The 23,735-nt window shown below is 40.9% G+C and overlaps 2 protein-coding genes across 2 annotated transcripts in view; one reads left to right on the top strand and one right to left on the bottom strand.

Annotated features, from left to right (window-relative positions):
• LOC148126586 (uncharacterized) overlaps positions 1–22,821 on the bottom strand; it is a 34,087-nt gene extending 11,266 nt beyond the window's left edge. Inside the window, exons 1-5 of the mRNA XM_087928474.1 lie at positions 21,988–22,821; positions 21,637–21,751; positions 19,630–19,697; positions 16,834–16,963; positions 13,590–15,380 (exon numbers count right to left, since the gene is read on the bottom strand). Of these exons, the coding sequence (XP_087784600.1) occupies positions 13,590–15,380; positions 16,834–16,963; positions 19,630–19,697; positions 21,637–21,751; positions 21,988–22,407 (2,524 nt within the window). The 5' untranslated portion in view covers positions 22,408–22,821. The remainder of the gene's footprint in view (positions 1–13,589; positions 15,381–16,833; positions 16,964–19,629; positions 19,698–21,636; positions 21,752–21,987) is intronic.
• LOC113451924 (uncharacterized) overlaps positions 1–23,735 on the top strand; it is a 219,030-nt gene that overhangs the window by 60,616 nt on the left and 134,679 nt on the right.

The following is a 23,735-nucleotide window of genomic DNA, read 5'->3' on the forward strand; positions in this document are numbered from 1 at the left end:
CTCTCAACATATATCACTTGCTAATGGCTGGAACCTCAAGGCCAAGGGAGAAGGTATTGCATACTGTCCATGCTTAAACCAGGATATAAAAATGTTGTATGTACCACAGTTAAAGGTGAACTTGCTTTCTGTAAAGGTATTAGACAAACTAGGTTATGTAATTACATTTAAGGATAATAATTGCATAATTGAAAAAGGTAACAAAAGGGTAACTGAAGCTTTAAATGGAACATTGTATGTATTACATGATAGTAAGAAAGGGGAGGCACAGACTGTATTTAACAATATAAAGCCTCATAATGAATGTATACATTTATTGCATAGGCGTTTGGGACATGTAAATTTTAAAATGCTAAAACGTACAGCAGAGTTATCTGATGGAATAAGGTTAAAACCTTGTGATAAATATTTGCGTTGTAATGTCTGCTGTGAAGATAAGAGTAAAATATTGCCTGCAAATAGGCTAAATGGTTTCAAAACTAAAGAACCTTTAGAAGTAGTATTTGCAGACATTATAGGTCCAAAGAAACCCAGTATGGGGGGTGCTCAATATATACTGAGCATTATGGACCATTATTCTAGATATGGGTTTTGCTACCTAATGAAAAGCAAAACTGAAACATATCAACATTTCTTCAACTGGTTAAAATTTGCAGAAAGAAAGACTAAACGGCAACTGATAACCCTGGTGACAGATAATGGTACGGAATTTGTTAACAGCAAATTCCAGAATAGATTAAAGGTAGCTGGAATAGAGCACAAGAAATCTGCACCATACAGACCACAACACAACGCATTTATTGAGAGAAGAGGCCAAACACTACAGGCAATGGTTAGAACAATGTTAACTGATTCTGGATTACCTGATTCTTTGTGGGGGAGGCCACAATGTGTGCTAATAACATATTGAACAACGTTGTTAACACAACTACTGGTGAAATACCATTCACCATGTGGCATGGCAGGAAGCCTGATCTGAGTTACCTGCACACATTTGGTGCACCAGCATGGGTGCATATCCCTACACAACTCAGGCGTAAAGGGCAACACAGAGCTAAACAATTATTCTTCGTTGGTTACCAAGCAAACCATAGGGCATATAGATTTTGGGAGAAGGGCACATCTAAGGTGTTATGTAGTGCCAATGCCCAATTTCTAGAGCACGTAGGATGGGATAAGTTAGAACAGGATAACAATAAAGAATTAATTATTGAATCCTATAGAAATCCCATTAATTATCCCTGTAACTTTAAGAATAAAGTAAAGAGAGAAATACAGGCAGAGATAGAGCCCATAAAGGAAGAAATAGTACCAATAGCTGAGCAAGCTGAGGAACATGAACAGGTAGTAATTCAAAAAAGTCCTCATACAAGCCCTGCAATTCCCAGAAGAACTACACGAATATCTAGACCGCCTGATAGATACCAGGCTAACACAGTGTGCCAGATTAATAAAGTTCCATATACTGTAGATGAAATAAACATGTATCCTACTAAAGATAAGGAAAGTTGGTATGCAGCAATGAATAAGGAATTGAAATCCTTAAAGGATATGAAAGTATATGAAAATGCGAGATTACCTGTTGATATAAAACCCATTGGCTGCAAATGGATTTTTAAGATAAAAACTGAAAAAGATGGTAATATAATCCATAAGGCACGATTAGTAGCCCAAGGTTTTAGACAAAATGCCAATGACTATGATGAGGTATTTGCACCTAGCCTTAAAGCAGCAACATTAAGGGCAGCTTTAGTGTGGGCAGCAAGTAAGAAATATATAGTCAACCATCTAGATGTAGAAACTGCTTACTTGCACGCTCCACTAAGACATACTGTATACATGAAAAACCTATTGGATTTAAAGGTGAAAATAATAATGATTATTGGTTGTTAAAAAGAGCCTCTATGGTCTTAAACAATCAGGCTATGAATGGAACCAGTATATTGTAAAGGAACTAAACAATATAGGGTTTAAAGCTGGTTTAGCCGATCCATGTCTATTTAAAAGGAGACAAATGGGAAAATATCATTATTACTATTATTCACAGATGATATTGCTTTGATTACAGAAACTAATGATGAAGCCAATAAAATAATAGCATCATTAGCTAAGAAAATAAAAATCAAGCAATTAGGGAGATAAAGAAATATCTAGGTTTGAATATACTGAAAACACAGAAAGGTTTTAAGATATCTCAGGAGGATAAGATATCTAAATTGCTAATAGATTATAAGATGGAACTTTGTAAGACTGCAAAGACTCCAATGAGTCAGGATATTTGCAAAATGGATGCTCAAAGTCCCAAGTTTGATAAGGTAATATATCAATCTTTGATTGGTAGCTTATCATACATTAGCAATTGGTCAAGGCCAGATATAGCTTATGGTGTTAATCAACTGGCATGACATAATAATGATCCACTTCAATGTCATTGGAAAGCATTAAAGAGAATTTTAAGATATCTTAAAGGAACATTAAACCATGCACTGTATCTAGAACCAAAAGGTGATCTAATACTGAGTGCTTATGCAGATGCTAGTTTTGCATCAGAAAGAGACACAAGAAAGTCGACTTCGGGAACAGCCATAATGCTGGGTAAGACATTAATAGGTTGGAAGTCAATAAGACAACAGCATATCAGTTTGTCAACTATGGAAGCAGAATTCTCCTGTTTGTCGTTATTATGTACTGAATTAATCATGTATAAGCAGATGATGAATGACATGGGATTAACTGTAAATTATCCTATAATTGTACATGAAGATAATCAGGCAGCAATTCAAATGGCCACAAATATTGCAGTAAAAACTAGGAGCAAGCATACAGATTTAAGGTACTTAAATGTTAGACAATCTGTAAAGAGTAAAATGATACAGCTGGAGTACTGCATGTCGGAGGACAATATAGCTGATAACTTTACTAAAGCCCAAGGTGCCATTAAGCACCAAGAGAGTTGTGTAAAGTATGGTTTTAGATTGTAAGGGTATTATATATTTATATCACCCAAAAGGGGAGAATGTTGGGTATAACATTGATACACCAACTAAGTTTGGGTGAATAAATATATAAACCAAGGTTTGGGTGTTTGTAACTTGTAGCTTTAAGCACCAAACTGCTTGTAATTAACTAATTAAGGGTGCGGTTACAAACGGCAATAAAAGGCAGTAAGAGAAACGTAACATCTCTCTGCTTGTTATCTGCTTGCTACTGTTTTGTTTGCTACTGTTTGCTACAACTGTTTGAATACCTGAACGAAAGGACTATTTTCATTGATGTGCTGATATCCTGTGAATACTCAGCGTTGTCTTCAAAAGGAAAGGTATCAGAGAAGAAGATATCTTTACAAGCAGATAAGGATATAGAACTGACTAGTAAATGGACTAAGTTACTGAATGGATATATTTGGGAATGACATATGGACTGATTGACAATGTTTAAACTCTAATTGGATTAAACAACTATTTAAACTACAAAAACAGTGTTTGTCATCAGTGTGTGTAAACTCTAGGGCCCTTCCTCTCTCATTTGGCTGCCTGGCTTGACTGCTGCTGCACATTCTGTTTGGGGGTTTGTCCCCAATCACTAACAGGAAAGCACAAAAGTTGGCTTGAAACTCAACGTTAAGAAAATGATCACATCATGAAATTCGTAGAGGAGGTGGTGTTGCTATCTTCTATAAAAAGTCCTTACATCTAAAAAACATCTAAGTTACCCAGGAGCTTGCTCTTCCTGAGACCATCGTCTGTGAACTGTCCTTAAATATCACATTTAGATTCTTACTATGTTACAGAGCCCCTGATTATGACATCGAACATGTAAACAAGCTAAATTCACTATTAACATGGGCAACATCCACGCTTTTATCTTTCTTGGTGACTTCAATCTACCTCATATTAACTGGACCCTAAACAAATGTACAACTGAACCCATACATGCATCCTTCTGCAATGCTCTTACAAATCTGGGACAAGAACAACTAGTAACCAATAATACTAGACTTAACAACTGCCTCGATCTCATCTTCTGCAATAGTTTGAATTTAATTTATGGAATACAAACTAAAGAATCCTTTTCCAACAGTGACCACAATATGAGTGACTTTTGTCTCAACATATACCCACACAAAAATTATCACAATGAAGTAATCCCCAATTATAACTTCAAAAAAGGCAACTATGATCTTATAGACAACGATCTCTCCTTTGATTGGCAATCTCTATTCAATGGATGCAATACTGTTAAAGACCATTGCAACATATTTTTACTTGAAGTCAAAAGAGTCATCAAACTATATGTACCAATAACAACTCCCCAAACAAACAAACAAACAAAAAAACAGATTACCCATAACAATAAGGAAACTTCAAACCAAAAAGAGATCACTCTGGCGGAAAAACAAATCTGGTCACGTTGCCAACTTCAAAAGCCGATACAAAAATTTATGCCACCAGATAAAGACTGAATGCACCAATTATCACATTAAACAAGAGGAAAACCTTCTACGTACCAATTCCACCCACGCTTTTTACAATTTTGTAAATAACAAACTAAAAGACTCAAGGTCCATCCCACCCCTGATAGGACCTAATGGTAAAGACTGCAACGACACTTGGAACTGAACCTAGATAGACATTTCTTTCAACAGAAGCTTAAGCTCTTTAGAGAATTTAAGGCAGGGATATATCATTAGACCATAAATGAAAAGGGAAAATGAAAATATTCAACCACATTTGTGGTTCATTTTCATATTAAGAGCAACTGTGTTCTCTTCACCGATGATGTAAAGCTATTGAACACTACTGACAATACTGCTACCCTTCAAAAAGACCTCAATTATGTATCAGAATGGTCAAACAAATGGCAATTTCAAATCTCAACAAATAAATGCTCTGTCTTACATATTGGCAAAAAAAAATCAGAAAATAAAATACAAGGTAATAGTCAAGACCTTGTTGATGATCCAAACTCTGTCAAGGACCTTGAAGTACTCATCTCTAATGATCTAAGTGCTAGAGCCCACTGTAACTACATAGACAAAAAGGCATTAAGAGTTGTTAACCTAATCCTACGTAGCTTTTTCTCTGGTAATATCACACTACTAACTAGAGCACGCAAAACATTTGCTAGACCAATACTTGAATACAACTCATCAGTCTGGAACCCGCATTATGTATCTGATATTGGTAGTTGAGAAAGTCCAGAAATATTTCACAAGAAGAATTCTCCACTCCTCTACTCGTTGCAGGAAAATATTTGAGAGTGAAATTAAATCGTTTAAAGTATTGAGCCCACCTTGCTTGTTTTTCAGAGAGTTTCTGTGGATTTTTCAGGACTTCCAGATTTTTGTGATCAGTCTATACTTCAAAGGGGATTTGGTTTCCTTCCAGGAAATGTCTCCATGTGAGCATTGCCCACCGCACAGCATATGCCTCTTTCTCCCATATGGCCCATCTTTGCTCGGTTTCCATCAGCTTCTTGGATGTATAAGCACATGGTTGTAATTGTCCACTTCCATTCTTTTGGAGGAGGACTGCTCCAACTGCAACATCACTAGCGGCTGCTTGGATGACAAAAGGTTTTTCGGGATCTGGGTGCTTAAGGACCAGTTCTGTTGAGAATAGATGTTTGAGTTTCTCAAATGCCGCTTGGCATTCCATTGTCCAGATAAGTGGTTGCCTTGGTTTGGGTTTCTCCCCCTCTTTGTTTTTAGCAAGTTCGTGATAGGGTGATGTTTGTAAAAGCTGGAATGAATTGGCAATAAAAGTTCGCAAACCCCAGGAAGCTTTGCAGTTGTTTGCGGGTATGCGGTGGGTCCCAGTCCATTACAGCTTTTACTTTCTGTGGGTCCATCTCTATTCCCTCGTGGGATATTCTATACCCTAAGTAGTCAATTTTTTCTTGGTGGAATTCGCATTTAGAGAGTTTTGCATATAGTTTAGTGTCTAAGAATTTTGTGAGGACTGCACTGAGTAGTTTGATGTGTTCTTCCATCATTTCTGTGTAGATTAAATCAAGATACACTAGAACCCTTTTATATAAAAATTCATGAAGGGTTTCATTGATCAATTGCATAAACACGGCAGGCGCTCCTTGCAATCCAAAGGGGAGCACTTTAAATTGGTAGCATCCCAATGGTGTGTTAAAAGCTGTCTTCCACTCATCCCCTTCCTTTATTCTTATGCGGTAATATGCCTGTGGAAAGTCTAACTTTGAAAAAAAAATTCATTTCGAGAGGTGGGCTAACATGTCCTTCATGAGGGGGAGTGGATACATATTCTCTATGCAAATCATGTTGAATTTTTTGTAATTAACACACAAGCATACAGAGCCATCTTTCTTTTCATGGAATAACACTGGGGCAGCTATTTTTGGTCGGGCGAGTTTGATGAAACCCCTTTTTAAATTTTTGTCAATAAATGCTCTGAGTTCTTTTAGTTTTCTGGTTTTGGAAGTTTAGCCCCTGGTAGGATTTCGATAGTGTAGTCTGTGGCGCAATGGAGTGGGAGTTCATCAAAGCTTCCTCGCTAAATACTTGGGCCAGATCCTGGTACTCATAGGGGATTTTAATGAGTTCAGCTGACTATCTGGTCATGACTGACTCTTTGTTCTCTGTTCCTTTCTTTATCCTTTCCTCTGAGCTATTTGCAAATACTATCTCTCTCGAATTGTACGGTTCCTCTCCTCCAATTTATTTTTGGATTCCATTTCCACAGCCATGTGAGACCTAGGACTAGTGGCTTTTCCATTCCTGGGGCTACAATGAATGTGAGCATCTCACTATGGTTCCCTAGACTTATTTCCAATAGTTCTGTGGTAAACATAGCTGGCTCCCCCCCCCCTATAATTCTAATTGGCAGAAAACGATGGGATTTTCCATTTCTTTCAGTTGGCTCCCCAATTTCTCTGCAAGGGAGGGATTTATTAGGTATCGGGTGCATCCTGAATCCAGCAACGCTGCAACTTCCTCCCCCGTCCCTCGGCTGGGGATAAACTGTCTTCGGGATAGAGTAATTGATTCAGTTGGGTTGCTTACCAGCGGGTTGTCTTCCAGATCGCTTTCAGACTGGCTCAGGTCCCCTCGGAGCATTTGGGTTCTTCCCCTGGGTTGGGGGGGGAACGGAATCCCACAGCTACTCGGCCTCTCAGGCTAGTCTCCTTTCCTCGAGGGCTGGATGTTCCAGGTTTCCCCCCTGATGGGTGGTCTGGCTTTCTGGCAAGGGTTTTCAAGTGGAATTCTGCTGTGTGGTATCCCTCCTTTCCACACTTAAATCAATCAGACGTTCTTGGAGTCATGGTGATTTGGGGTTTGAAAATTTCCCATTTCCCCAGGGGTAGGGATCTTTTCCAAAACTTGCCACTGCGGTACCAGTTACGAGTCATGTCTGCCTCCTCTGCCATCATGTATCATTCATGCAGGAGGTTTGGGGCCCCATGGGCCAGGCAGGCAGTGTATAGGTCATCATTTAGTCGATCTTTCAACCAACAGACTAGAATATCCTCTGGCCAGTCGACTCAGCCGGCCAGGTCACAAAATTCATTGGTATATTCAGCTACCAGGCGATGGTCTTGTTTTACGACTCTGATGTGGGCTTTTCTATCAGCGAGAGGGTCTTCAAAGCGGTGGCATAGTCGTCATGAAATGGTCAAGGTTCCTTAATTCTGGGGCATTGACATTGTAGAGCATCACCATCCATCTGGCTGCTGCCCCTTCAAGGGTTAGGGTGATGACTCATACTTGGGATCCCTGGGTTTGGAAATTCTGCCCATATTCTTGCATGTAGGTGAGGATTTGCGCCAGGAAAAATCCTGGTTTCTGGGGTTCCCTATCAAATTTTACTCCCCAGGGTGGGACCTTCCTCTACAGTTGTATGTCTCTGGGTTGGCCAGGGTTAATCCCGTTCTGGAGCAATTAGGGGTCGGGTACCTGGTATGGCTGCTGGTTCTTCAGCTTGTCCCTCTGCCCGATCATTCTCAGCTGAATCTGGGGTGGCGGCTTGGGTTCTCTCATTTTCTGGTTCCCTTGCTCTCCTGCGTTGGCATCCTGCTGCATCCCTCACCTCAACAGTTCTTCAGGGCTTCCCTCACGAGGCAATTTATGTACCATCTCAGTCAGTCATTGACCAGTGGCTCCTCGCCCCATCCTTCCTGATCCGATAGGGCCTCCATCTCCAATTTCCATCAGGGTTTACAATTGCCCTGGGTGAGGGTTACTCTCCTGGTTCTTCCGTCCCAGCTGTCTCTCTTTCCTACACGTATAGACCACTGGGGCTTTGTGGAGGTTTCATATGCAGCTTCACTATCTTTGATGAGGTGCACCGAGTCAGTATCAAGCTGGGTAACTGTCAATGTTTCTCCCCAACATTCAGCTTCCCCTTGGTCCTTGCTGTACTCAGACATTTTCCTTTCTTCCAGGGTCCTCTCGGTAGAGTGAAGGTTTTTAAAAATAAAAATTTCCTCTCTGGGTTGACCTCTATTGCAGACACTGCTTTATGTCAGGCTACAGATCTTTTCCCATTCAATCAACTAGAATGAACTTCTGGAAACATATCAAAATGTATCAAAAAGGAATCCTTTATTGAGATGAGACAATTCATGTAAGGGTTAAAAGCAATGTCTAAGGTCCCTCAGACATACAGGGATAGATAAGGGAATTTAGAACCCCTCCCCTTTCCTTGATGTGTATTTAGTGAAACAAAAGCCAGTATGTTAATCCCCACACCCTTCTGTAGAAATTATCTTTTTCAGTTTCCCATTCGCATACCTAATTTCCCCCCACCCCCTTTTCAGAACGATCTTTTTTCCAGAGGTTCCCAGAACACATCTCACTGTGGAATTTTTATGGTCTTCTCATCTCCTGGCTGTGCCTCTCAGAGGTGATAAGTTCCAGCCATCTGGGTTTTCTTCCTCCATTGTATCATGTGTGGGTTATACAAATTCAATATAAGATTAAATATATTCAGGTTACATCAAGAAAGGATTTCTTTATCAGTCTCCCTCCCCCCGCCTTTCTTCTTCCACTGAAGAAATGACAGATACACAGATCTGACTGATGGTGTTTGGGGGAAAACTGTCCTTGTGTCTAGTTATTCTTGTGTGCAGTGCTCTATAGCGTCATTTTGAGGGAAGGAGTTGAAAGAGTTTATGTTCAGGATGTGAGAGGTTGGCAATATACAGGTCCTCGATTTAAGGCAGGTTGGTAATTTTTTTTTCTGCAGTCCTAATTATCCTCTGAAGTCTGTGTCTGTCAAACATCTGATGATGTTCCCTAGTGTGGGTAATGAAGTCTGCACAAAACAACCAAGCTCAGAGAGTGCTAAGGACCCCTCATTTCAACCATCAGCTACACATTTTCTCCTTTAGTGGCAGGTTGGATTATTTTTGGCATCTTGACATCCCAGAGAAAGTTTCTATTCACATTTCTGCATGTCTCAGCAGGAAGGACTAAAGTAATTTTTAGAAGTAGTTCTTCCTAATTTCATGTTATTTTGATTCCCATGGATTTCCAAAGATTTTCCTTCTTGAGTGATCATTTGCAATGTTAGTACACCGGAGTGATTTTCATTCTGATTAGAGTATCCCTAATTTGGGAGGGAGGATCTTTGAATGGTTACTTAATAAATGATTGTAAATCAAGGAAGACCTGGGTGGGCCAGAAGGCTGCCTAGCTATGGGAGCTTAATATGCATCCACATTCCCTTAACACTGCTTTCTCTTTATGAAAAGAATGGTTGTCATGGTTCCAAGTAATACTCCCAACCAATTCAAGACTCTGAGGCCTTGGATTCCTTAAAAATCCAGTTTATTGGGTATATCACATCGGCACGTTCAAAGGTGAACCAACACTGAATAATTCCTGCATTTTTGGTATAAGTAAAGAATAGATACTGTCCATCTCTCTTGTGTCACAGGTCACATTACCCAATCAAGCAAATTATGAACTTTTCAGCACTCCCTCCTACCGTTGCTAAGGCATTCTGATTTGGCCTTCTTTTTTATGTCTGGCACATTGAAGAAAACATTCTATATTCTGGAGCACTGGGAACTGCCAGAGGACTGGAAAAGAGCTGATGTAATTCCCATCTTCAAAAAAGAAAAAAAAATAGATCCAGGAAACTATAGACCTATCAACCTGACCTCAATACCAAGGAAGATTCTCAGTGAACACCTAGGAGCAAACAAAGGAATAACCAAAAGCCAACGTGGTTTTGTTAAAAACAGATCATGCCAGACTAAACTTATTCCTGTCATCTCTGAGATTCAGCTGCCAAGAATATTATAAGGGAAAAGCGGGGCGGAGGAATTGGAAAGTTCAAGGTTATTTCGTATGTCACATTAAAAAATTCCAGCTGCAGTTAATTGGTTGTTGTGATTAATGAAGTGTAAGAAGTGGGAGGAGAGAAGGTGGAATTTGTGAAACGCACAGAAAATGACTTTCCATTTGGAAAATTCCATAGACGTACCAGAGCTGTTCTAATAAATCAATTGGAGATTACACTTGTCTCGGAGTGATTGATTACCATGGACAATTTCTGGATGCCTAACAATTGCATTCTTTGACAAAGTGACAAAATTATTTGACCAGAGGAATGCTGTTGATATAATTTACTTGGACTTTAGTAAGGCATTTGATAAAGTAGACCATAACCTACTACTAGATAAAGTAGAAAAATGTGGGTTAGACAGCATCACCACCAGAGGGATTCGTAACTGGCTGACCAAACACACTCAACATATAGTCCTCAATGGAACTGCATCTACATGGTGTGAAGTAAGCAGTGGAGTAGCCCAAGGCTGTTTTAGGCCCAGTACTCTTCAACATCTTCATCAATGACTTGGACAAGGGGATAGATGGGGAATTTATCAAATTTGCAGATGACACTGAGCTGGCAGGAATAGCCAACACTCAAGATAGGCTTAAGATACAGAAGGATCTTGACAGACTTGAAGAGTGGGCACTATCTAACAAAATGAAATTCAATGGTGAAAAAAGTAAGGTTCTATATTTAGGCAAGAAAAACCAAATGCATAGGTACAGTATATGTGGTACCTTGCTCAATAGTAGTAACTATGAGAGGGATCTCAGAGTCCTAGTGGACAATCACTTAAATATGAGCCAGCAGTGTGCAGCAGTTGCCAAAGAGGCCAACTCAGTTCTAGGCTGCATAAATAGGATAGAGTCAAGGTCACGTGAAGTGTTAATACCACTTTATAATGCCTTGGTAAGGCCCCACTTGGAATATTGCATTCAGTTTTGGTTGCCACGATGTAAAAAAGATGTTGAGACTCTAGAAAGAGTGTAGAGAAGAGCAACAAAGATGATTAGGGAAATGGAGATTAAAATATATGAAGAACGGTTGCAGGAATTGGGTATGTCCAATTTAATGAAAAGAAGGACTAGGGAGACATGATAGCAGTGTTCCAATATCCCAGGGGCTGCCACAAAGAAGAGGGAGTCAAGCTGTTCTCCAAAGCACCTGAAGGCAGGACAAGAAGCAATGGGTGGAAACTAACCAAGGAGAGAAACAACTTAGAACTAAGGAGAAATTTCCTGACAGAACAATTAATCAGTGGAACAACTTGACTCCAGAAGTTGTGAATGCTCCAACACTGGAAGTTTTTAAGAAGATGCTGGATAACCATTTGTCTGAAGTGGTGTATGGTTTCCTGCCTAAGCAGGAAGACCTCCAAAGTCCCTTCCAACTCTGTTATTCTGTTCTGTTCTGTTCTATCCTATTCTAATTCTAATTCTATTCTAATTCTATTCAATTCCAGAAATCCCCCCCACAATAAATATGGCAACTAAGAAAAGAAGCATGAAAAATATGATTTCAGGTGGAGTCATTTTGAGAGTTGACACTACTTGCTTTAATGCTTCCTTTGTGGAGGAAGCTCAGAACAGAAACAAAGGTATGCATATTTCCACAACACTACAACTATTCTGTATTTGAATAAATGAGTTCAAGCAGCAATTATTTTATGCAACTATGTGAAAAAAGTTACCATGGGACTGAAAAAAATTATAACTGCAAAATAAGTAAACAGTGAGGCCAGGCAGCTGTGAAGGCAAACAAAATTCTGGGTTGCATCACCAGATATATTACTATCAGGAAAAAGGAGGTCCTATCCCTCTACATAGGGCTTTAATGAGACACCATGTAGATTACTGTGTCCAGTTCTGGAGACCTCAGTTAAAAAAAGATATTGATAAGATTGTGTGAGTCCAGAGATGGGCAACACGAGGGAAGGCAAGGAAAGATCACCACAAAAGTAGGACAAAGAGCCTATGAGTTGCATTTTCTAATTCAGCATCACTATAACCCCATTCTCCTTATGGTTTTCCTTCTCAGTTATTATTTGTATTACATAATGTGAAGCAGGATGGAAAGGCAGACTGTGACAATAGTAAGCAAAGGAAGAAAAACTGAAACAATAGTAAGGGATTCAGGGCTAATTGCATCTCTGCCTGCAACTCTGCTCTAGTGGATATACTCATTAGAGGGAGTTTCTCGAAATGATTGAGGAATCTCCACCACTTGAATACTGGCAGCCACACATCACTTTCAAGCCAAGTGATAACCTTAAACTCCACTGATGCTCATGTTCGCTTTAAAACCTCCTACTTAGCAAAAAAGCACAAAGATCCTTTGTCATTTCAGACAAGTGACTGTACAATCTCTTCTTAAAAATGTCCAGTGATGAATCACCCACAATGTCTAAAGGCAAGCTTTTCCACTGGTTAATTGTACTTCACCATAAGGAAATTCCAGGCTGCTTTTCCCCTTGATTAGTTTCCATCCATTGTTTCTTATCTTGCTCATTGGGGCTTCGGAAAAACATTTGACCCTCTCTCCTTTGTGGCAGCTTCTCAAATACTGGAATATTGCTATCATGTTACTCCTAATCCTTCTTATCTCTAGACTAGCCAAACTCAAATCCTGCAGCTATTCTTGTTTTATTCTTCAGGCCTTCAGAAGAGCTTAGCTGCTCTTCTTTGCACTTTTTCCAAAAGTCTCAACATATTTTTTGTAATGTGGTGGCCAAAACTGGATTCAGTATTCCAAACGTGGAATACTGAAGGCCTTATGAAGTGGTACTAATACTTGACATGATTCTGTGCCTCTGCTTATACAACCAAGAATTGTATTAACTTTTTTGGCTACTCCCACACATGGCTGACTAATGTTTAAGTGATCATCCATTAGGACTCCAAGGTCCCTCTCAGTTACTGTTTTCGTTCCAGGTTTCACCTAATCTGTTTTTCCTGCCAGGTGTAAAACCTTGCTTTTCTCCACATTAATTTTGTTGGATTCACCTAGTATTATTTGGATCCGAAAGGCACAACATGCATACAAATAAAAATATGTAGAGATATGCTGGGGCAATGGTTAGAACGCAGTACTACAGGCTAATTGCCCACAGAAGGAGTTTGATCCTGACCGCCACAGCGCTGATTCAGTCTTTCTTCCTTCTGAGGTTGCTAAAATGTAAAACCAGATTGCTGGGGAACAATATACAGACTTTGTAAATCTCTTAGTGCCGGAAAGCATTGTGCACTGGTATATAAGTCTAAATGAAATTGCTATTGCTACACAGTTTCTCTCGAGCATGGATCCTTTTATGAGAAGTAAGACTACGATTCTGAGCAAAGCTCTTTCCACAATTCATGCATCGATATGGTTTCTCCCCTGTGTGGCTCATCTTATGAGAATTAAGATGATATCTTTGAGCAAAGGTCTTTCCACACTCTATGCATTTATACGGCTTCTCCCCTGTGTGGATCATCTTATGGCGAATAAGGTGGCTTCTTTGAGCAAAGGTCTTTCCACACTCCATGCATTTATACGGCTTCTCCCCTGTGTGGATCATCTTATGGGAAATAAAACTAGGTCTTTGAGCAAAGGTCTTTCCACACTCTATGCATTTATATGGCTTTTCCCCTGTGTGGATTCTTTTATGGCAACTAAGATTACCTCTTTGAGCGAAGGTCTTTCCACACTCCATGCATTTAAATGGCTTTTCCCCTGTGTGGATCTTTTCATGGCTTCTAAGTCCACTGCTCTGAGTAAATGTCTTTCCACACTCCATGCATTCATATGGCTTCTCCCCTGTGTGGATCCTCTTATGAAAAAAAAGATGACGTTTTTGAGCAAAGGTCTTTCCACACTCCATGCATTTATATGGCTTTTCCCCTATGTGGATCTTTTTGTGGCAACTAAGTCCACTGCTCTGAGCAAAGGTCTTTCCACACTCCAGACATTTATATGGTTCTTCTCCCGCGTGGATCTTTTTGTGGCAACTAAGTCCACTGCTGTGAGCAAACGTCTTTCCACACTCCATGCATTTATATGGCTTCTCTGCTGTGTGGATTCTTATATGGGAAACAAGATTACTGCGTTGAGCAAAAGTCTTTCCACACTCGGTGCATTTAAATGGCTTTTCCCCTAAGTGGATCTTTCTGTGGATAGTAAGTCTACTGTTCAGAGCAAAGGTCTTTCCGCACTCCATGCATTTATATGGTTTCTCTCCTGTGTGGATCTTTTTGTGGATAGTAAATTCATAGCTACAAGGAAAGGTTTTCCCACACTCCATGCATTTATATGGTTTCTCTCTCATGTGTCTCCTTTTGTGGATTGTAAGTTGATTACTACGAGTAAAGGTTTTCCCACACTGCATGCATTTATATGGTTTCTCTCCCCTATGGATTCTTTTATGGGATACAAGATTACTGCATTGAGCAAAGGTCTTTCCACACTCCATCCATTTATATGGTTTCTCTCGTGTGTGGATCTTTTTGTGGATAGTAAATTCATAGCTACAAGGAAGAGTTTTCCCACACTCCATGCATTTATATGGTTTCTCTCCCATGTGTCTCCTTTTGTGGATTGTAAGTTGATTACTATGAGTAAAGGTTTTCCCATGCTGCATGCATTTATATGGCTTTTCCCCTGTGTGGATCTTTTTGTGGCAACTAAATCCACTGCTGTGAGCAAAGGTCTTTCCGCACTCCATGCATTTAGATGGATTCTCTCCTGTGTGGATATTTTTGTGGATAGTAAGTCCAATACTATAAGCAAAGGTCTTTCCACACTCCAAGCATTTATAAGGCTTCTCCCCTGTATAGATCATCATATGGGAAAAAAGATGATCTCTTTGAGCAAATGTCTTTCCACTCTCCATGCATTTAAATGGTTTCTCTTGCTGGGCAAGGAAGTCTTGCATTGCTGCATCAGTGGAAGATGAGCTTTCCTGGTTCCAATTATTTGACTGGTTTCTCTCATGGCTTTTGAATTTCAGTTGAATTCCAAACTTCTCCATTCCATCTTTAGCACTGATCACTTGGAACATTTCATGGGAACCTTGATTCTTCTGCTCATTATTACCTTCAAAGCAAAAGGGAAATGAAAATGATAACAAGCTTAGAGAAAAAGATCAAACTGTAGAAAGTCAAGTGAATTTCCTTCTGAGTTTCTCGGAAATTCCATTAGGTTGTATGTTTGCATGCTTCCAGTGGTGTGATATAGACATGATGATTTCTATATTCATGAGTAACGAAAGCTTTGAAAATATCTAGAAAATATCTGTTTCTTTACAATTATCTATATATATGCAAATCTCACTCAAAGCTAGTTTTGAGTTAAGGAACTATCAGTAGAAACATCCAAGGAGGAATTAGGAGAAATGTTAAGATTTATTGGGGTGGGTTAATTTCAGCAGAAATCTGTGAGAATTGAAACAATTTTGAAACAAGCTCCTTCTCCAGTGTACTTTGGATCAGCTGCTCCATGGTGTCTCTCTGGCAGGACCCCCACTCGGCCTGTTCCTTGATCCCAGTGGTGAGATTTTGGAGCTAAATCCCTTGCTTGAAGCTTCCCAATGACTTGTAAACTCTTTTTGCGCTGAGACTGCAAAGGTTGGGATGCTTCAAGAATGGCTACTTCACTGCTCCAAAGTCTCATCGGCTTGCAAGGGCTCTTTGGCCGGATCTGGTGCAGTTCACAGAGAATGGAGGCCTAAAATACTTTAGTAAGAGATCACACGAGACCAGTAGTGCAAGATCTCAGGCCACTAATCTCGCATGATCTCACACTGCAGTTCTGCAAAGGTTGGGAGGCTTCAAGAATGGCTCATTTGCTTCCCCAAAGTCTCATCAGCGTCAAATGAGAGGATAGAGATTGACCCATCCCGAAATACAAGCCATGTCAGAGTGGCAGCCCCCTCGCACCCGCAGACAGTTACAAAGTTTCCTGGGATTCACAAACTTTTACAGGCAATTCATCTACTCCTTTGCAAAGATTGCCAAACCCATGACAGACCTCCTAAAGACAGGGACTCCAGGGACGAACACCCTCCCCCGGGCAATCCCTACAGTGGAACCTAACTTGCCAAGAGGCATTTGGCCATGAAAAGTTCTGACCATGAAAGTTTTGTTTTCACACAATTTGGGGAGGTTTCGGAGGACAAGTGACAACACACTCCTCTCACATGACCTCCAGAGCAGGGGTTTCCAAGCTTAGCAACTTTTAAGACTTGTGGACTTCAACTTCCAGAATTCCTCAGCCAGGAAAGCTGCTCCAAAGGATATATAAAAGCAAACCTCGTTCTTTTTAGCCTCCACAGATGAGTTAAAATAGAAATGGAAAAATACAGATAAGAAACAGCACAGGAAGAATCTAGACAAAGAGACATTGACACTTTCTCTTCTTGGAGTATGAGAAAGCCAGATTCTTTCCTTCTCCCACCCAGGAGATAATATCTGATTAGTGATTTTTCAATAAAAATCTAACTATAATCTGCCTTCTTGAACTCCCTGATTTGGGTCAAGAAAAATCTTACCCAGAGAGATCACATTCCTATGGTTTTCAAGCATGACTTCTGAATGCAGCGCTTTCTGGTCAGGATCCAGCTGAGACCATTCCGCCTCAGAGAAATACACAGCCACCTCCTCGAAGGACACAAGATTCTCCTGAACACAGAAAAAAGAACAGAACAGGAAGATTCACAAGATATGTTTATCTTCATCAATGATTTAGACAAGAGGATAAAGGGGGAACTCATCAAATTTGCAGACAAGACCAAATTGACATGAATACCAACACTCCAGAGGATAAGCTTGAGATAGTGAAGGATCGATAGATTCGGACCCATCTAAGAATAGACAAGACCAAATTGAATATAAAAACTCCAGAACATAGGCTCGAAATATAGAAGGATTGACGGATTTGGCCTCATGTAAGAAAATCTAACAAAACGAAATCAACAGTGAGAGATGTAAGGTTCTACATTTAGGAAAGAAAAACTAAATGCACAGGGATAGAATAGGTGATACCTGGCTCAACAGTAGTAAGCACAACACGGATAACAGAAAATCAGAGTGTTGGAAGGGACCTTGTAGGTCATCTAGTCCAACCCCCTGTCCAAGCAGGAAACCCTATACCATTTTTGACAGATGGGAGTCCGATCTCTTCTTGAAAGTCTCAAGTGATGATGCTCCCACAACTTCCGAGGGCGACTTCTGTTCCATTGGTTGATTGTTCTCACTGTCCGAAAGTTTCTCCTTATTTCCAGGTTAAATCTTTCCAGTTTCCATCCATTATTCCTTGTCTGGACTTTGGGTGCTTTAGAAAATAAAATATCTTGACCCCTTCCACTCTGAGGCAGCCCCTCAAATATCGGAACACTGAACAGATACAAAGGTATGCATATTTCCACAATGCTAGAACTATTCTCAACATTTTTTTTATAGTGTGGTGGCCAAAACTGGATGCAGTACTCTAGGTTTGGTCTTACTAAGGCTTTATAGAGTGGTATTAGTACTTCTATTGATCGTGATTGTATCCCTCTGTTAATGCAAGTTAGGATTGCATTAGCTTTTTTAGCTGCTGCTGCACACTGCTGGCTCATATTTAGCTGGTTGTCCACTAAGATTCCAAGATCCCTCTCACAGTTGCTGCTATTGAGCCTGGTTTCACCCAATCTATATGTGTACTTTTGGTTTTTCTTGCCTAGGTGTAGGACTTGACTTTTCTCTACATTGAATTTCATTTTGTTAGATATGACCCCGTGTTCTAGTCTGTTAAGATCCATCTGGATCTTGAGCCTATCTTCTTGGATGTTAGCTATTCCTGCCAGATTAGTATCATCTGCAAATCTGAATAAATTCCCCTTCTTTTCCTTCATCTATATCATTAATGAAGATATTGAAGAGTACTGGGCCTAAGACGGAACCCCGTGGCACCCCACTGCTTACTTCCCTCCACAGAGTTCTAGTGTCAGCAGTATGCTATGGTAGCCCAAAAACCCCAATACAATCATTGGCTGAATTAAGAGGAGGATAGAATCAGGATCAGGATGAAGTGGTAGTACCAATTTATAATGCTTGCCAAGACCACACTTGGAATATTGCATTTGGTTGTCAGATGTGAAAGAAGATCTTGAGACTTTAGAAAGAGTGCCAATAAGAGCAACAAAAATTGTTAATGGACTGGAGGCTAAAACATATTAAAATGGTTGCTGAAATTGCGTATGGCTAGTTTAATGAAAAGAAAGACTTTGGATGTGTGTGTGATATGATAGCATTGTTCCAAGAAGCAACAGATGGAAACTATTCAAGGAGAGAACCAACCTACAACTAAAGAGAAATTTCCAGACAGTGAGAACAATTAATCAGTGGAATGACTTCCCTCCAGAAATTGTGGGTGCTCCCAACACTGGACATGTTTATGAAGAAATTGGACAGCCTTTTATCTGAAATGTTATAGGGCTTCCTGTCTGAGCAGGGGGTTGGACTAGAAGACCTCCAAGATCCCTACAAACTCTTGTTATTCTGTTCCATCATTCCCAAATTCCCAAAGCAGAGATATGCACTAAGTTAAATGGCTGTGGGTTACACAAGTCCTAATTTTAGGTGAGAAAATGGGCAATTCTGAAAATTTCTTTGACTGAAGAAATATTTGGTGAAGTTTTATCAAGTTAATTGATTCTTCAGAACTTCCAGTGCCTTTCAGTAATCCCATTTCTGGATCAACTGAACTATCACACTGTGTATCATTGATTGATCTATTAGTCTTGAGCCACTGGCTGAATGGAACAAAATAAAGAGAAAATTCCCTGCAAAGGTCATTTCTCAGCCTTTGGAAAGTGGGAATGTTTGATCCAGGCACAAATCAGAAATTATTTCATAGCCCAAAGTACCATGATTACATGTTCCACGTGGCCATTCTCTTTGGATTTTAAAATTCTGCTTTATTTTTTAATATGATTTGCTTATTTTTTGAACTATGGGTTTTTAAAAAGGGCAATGTGAGTCTTTAGTTATTTTTCATTAGCCTTGCACAATCCCGAGTCAAAGAATTACCAAAAAAAGGGGTCTCTAGCAGTTCCTGCCACTGTGATACATTTATTCCTATTTCTGGAAGGACTTTTTAAAAATCGCTTCTTGTAAACGACAAGTTGGTGGAGAACAACAGAATAAGATAACCAGAGGAAGCTATGCTGGTCAAAAGCAACTCGAACCTGCTATTCTGCTGTCCATGGTGTGGAAGAGCACAAAAATAATTCAGGCCAAACGAAGTGGGGTGGGGGGATTATGGGGAAGGAAAATAAAAATCTAATAACTTTTCCCTTTCTTACTTGATTGGCAGGTTCAACCACTGTTTGAGCTCCCTCATAAAAACCAGAAAGCGTCATTCTTTGTTTCTCTGTAAGGAATAAATAATTTCAAAATGTATGAGTAACAAAATAGGAGGAGGTATTCTATAGAAGGGAAGAGAGAGCAAAGGTAAGACAGATGTACTTACTTTTATTTATTTATTAGCCCTTGGGCCATATCAAAAGGCAGAGTTCCAGAAACAAATTATTACTAAAATTTGATAAAAGCAATTTAAAATGAAATTGGAATATAATACAATAATTTAAGATAAAATATGATAAAATTATATTTCGGTGTCACCCCTGCAATCTATCCCAATCAGTCCCACATATGCATATCTCAATTGAGCTATTTGGCTTAAGTATTGTGCTGTGTTAAATGTTATTTTCAGATTCTGGCCGCACATAATATAAATTGTTTTGATATGGGGATCCCAATGGGTCATTTGTTTGGTATATAGACTGAGATAGCTGTCTTGTACAAGCAATAATCAAATAGGATGTGAGCCAGGTCTTCTACTTCTGCTGCTCCGCAAATGCAGAGACATTCATTGGAAGGTATAAAATGGAATCTCCCATATCTGACCATTGTGTCGAGCTGTTTGAATCTCGCTCGTGGGAATATTTCTCTTTGATGTTTTGACAGATGTAACTTCAAATAGCTGTCTATTTGAAAGGTACGTTTGTATTTGCTCAGCTATTTCAAGTTACCCACCTTACTAAGCATAGCTACAAGGGCTATCCACAAAATAGATTATGTTTTCGTCTGTAGCAAGAAGGGGCGGAGCTAGCGTGGCCATCTTTGGTCTGTGCGTCTGCCGCTCAGTCTGCATCTAGTCGTGCTAGTGGGAGGTTCGTATTGTTGCCCATTATTTCACAGCAAACGTTTGAAATGTGTGCTGCAATTGAAAATCCCGCGAGTTGTGAGGTGCGATCGGTGATAAGGTTTTTGTTGGCAAAAAAACAAACCGATTGAAATTTTAATTGAAAAATTGAAAAACTAAGAAAAGCAATTCAGAACAAGCGTCGAGGAAAGTTAAGCTCAAAAATTTTGTTTTTGCATGACAATGCCTGATCACACACAGCAAATCACACTCGAGAAGTCCTTGAATGCTTTCAAGTGGGAGATTTTTCCTCATCCGCCCTACAGCCCCGATCTTGCACCAAGCGACTACCACTTGTTTCCGAGGATGAAGACCTGGCTTGGAACAAAATTTTTTAGCTTAACTTTCCTCTACGCTTCGTTCTGAATTGCTTTTCTTAGTTTTTCAATTTTCCAATTAAAATTTCAGTCGGTTTATGTTTTTTTGCCAACAAAAACCTTATCACCGATCACACCTCACAACTCACAGGATTTTCAATTGCAGCAAACATTTCAAACGTTTGCTGTGAAATAACGGGCAACAATACGAAACTCCCACTAGCACGACTAGATGCAGACAGAGCAGCAGACACACAGACCAAAGATGGCCACGCTAGCTCCGCCCCTTCTTGCTACAGACGAAAACGTAATCTATTTTGTGGATAGCCCTCGTATATCATTTTGTGTTTCTACATTCTTAATTCTTTGGGCAGCTCTTTCTTTAAATCATTCTCCTGTTACGCAAGAGATAGGAAAGTCACAGTTTCTGACAAAATGTGTTAGTTTGGGGATCCAGATTTGTGATTGTGATTTTATTTGCTCTAGTAAACATAACCCGGGGAGTATATAAGTCTCCATTTCACTGACTTTGTGCCAGTAATATGTTCTAATTTTGGATAGTGCATGAACTGTATGAATTCCCAATTCAGCTCTAACTGCTGCAGCAGATCTACACCCAAAATACATCTCAAATGCTGGGACTATGTTTGTTCTAGGACTGTGTTTGACTATAGACCCTAAACTTCTGCTCCATACAAGAGGATAGAGGTAACCTTAGCTTTATATACTTTCATTAATGGGGCTAGGGACAGGTAACACAGATGGATCATCAGAGGAACTTTAATTACCTCCTGTGGTGTCCTGACTTTGATCTTCCCAAGGGATCCTCCTGAAAAATTGCTCCTGAGGGGGATTTGATGGATTCTTCTTTCCCTCAGGAACTCTAATCTCTACAGTGCAAGACTTCAAATAGGAGGAAGGAAAAAAAAGAAGCAGAATTAATTTATATCACATGACATAAAGTGGATTCTTATATTTGGAACACAACCTCCAATATCCATCAGTGCGGTTGAGTGAGAAAACAATGGAACAATGTCCTACAAGAATTGGGAAATTGCCACATATTATGAATGTCAGAGAAATTTGGAAAGGAGGAGTGAAGTATTCAAGCACACTCTCATTCTCTTTTGAGCTCTCACCTGCAACTGGAGCTGCTCCTTCTGCTCCTCTGCCTGGCTCAAGAGGAAGCCTTCCATCAGGGCCACCGCCTGGGAGCTGGTGTCTGCTCCACACTCCCACACCCAGCCCTCCATCTCTGGGGGCAGAAGGAACAGGAACCGCTCCAGAACAACCAAGTCCAGAATTTGGGCTTTGGTGTGCTTTTCTGGTCTCAGCCATCGCCTACAAAAGTCGTGGAGTCGGCTGCAAAGTCTTCGGGGATCCTCAGCCTCCCGGAATTGGAGGCTCCTGAAATTGCAAGGCTGGACTTCTGAAGGGAGGATGGTTTCCTCCTCCAGGATCTCCTCCCCAGTTCTTGTCCAGGTCTCCCCACCCTTCCCAGGCTGAAGAGTGGAAGGGCCTTTTCTGCTTCCCTCCTTTGCAAAAGGTTGTGTCTCCATCCTTCCTCTCTCCTGCAGAGCAACTCAAATGGGTCCAAGGACTCTGGTGGATCTCCAGATGCCTTTTCCTTCACAGGACCATTTCTGGGGTCGCAGCAGGTCAGATCCCTGCAAGTGATTCCTCTTTTTTTCTGTTCCCCGCAAAGAGAGAATTTTGACTTGCAAAGATTTCAAATGGCTTCGAATTTCTATATCTGAGATGGAAAGAAAAATAAACTGCAGGAATTAGAAAATGGAATTCAGCCACTGAGCAACCTTGCCCATCCCAGCGCAGGACTCAGGTCCCCCTCCGGAGCAGGTCAGGGAAGGAGGCAGCTGGAGAGGCCTCCCCGCTTCTCTTCCCCTCCGAAGACAGAAGCGGGCCCTCGGGGAGCCGGGTGCGAATCCCGCCTCTTCCTCGCTCGGCTTCTCTCCTGCTGGGCCTCCGCAAGCCGACCCTCCCCTCTCCCCTCATTCGGGCGCTTCCCGGACACCGGGTGGGGGAGGCATCCCCACCATCCCCCGGCATGAAGAGGGAGGCTGAGGAGAATGGGACCCGGGAAGAGCCCCCCCACCCCTCACCAGAGGCACGTCTGGATCTCCCCCCCCCTCCGCCTCCTGTGGAGGCCCACGGGTTAAGGAGAGCGAGTGCGGCGGCCTAGAGCGGCAAGTGTGTTTGTTTGTGTGTGTGTGTACGTGTACACAGAGAGAGAGAGAGAGAGAGAGAGAGAGAGAGAGAAATTCCTTGTATTTAAGCCAAGCGCGCCCCCTGATGGATTTAGCGCAAAATGCCAGGATTTTATAAAAGGCGGGATAGCGTCTTAGGGAAAGAGAAGGGCAGGGCAGATGGGTATGACAGTAGAAGGGACCCCTTAATGGCTCCATCAGACAAAGGCTTCAACGTCTCCAGAGGTGGCACTTTCTCCGTCACCTTCTCTTCTGTGGAGATGGAGAAAAATCTCTTCAGGATTTGAACTCGTTTCCCTCAAGAACAGCCACCCTGAAGGCTGGGTAGAGATTGGAGGAGGCCTCAAAAGGAATAAACCCAGTTGGGTGTCAGAAGAGGAGGCTCCCTGGGAAATGCAGCTTGTGTCTTACGGTTGCTGAGAACTCCGACCTGAAGGGGTGGAAGGTGGATACAGACAGGAAAGCCACAATCAGGAATTTTTATTGGTGTTTTTTTACTTCAGTACATATAGACCTCCTTCTCAAACTATTTGCTCAGCTTCTCAGAGAAGGAGGGACCAGAAAGGCAGAGACCCGCCCCCCCAGCTGTCCAAATGTATCACCCATCACCATCAAGAGGACTTCTAACCCGCTACATACAGCTTTAGTCAGATCCCATTTGG

Source organism: Pseudonaja textilis, chromosome 2 (assembly GCF_049901715.1).
Source record: "Pseudonaja textilis isolate UNSWEBS1 chromosome 2, rPseTex1.2, whole genome shotgun sequence".
Classification (NCBI taxonomy): Eukaryota; Metazoa; Chordata; class Lepidosauria; order Squamata; family Elapidae; genus Pseudonaja; species Pseudonaja textilis.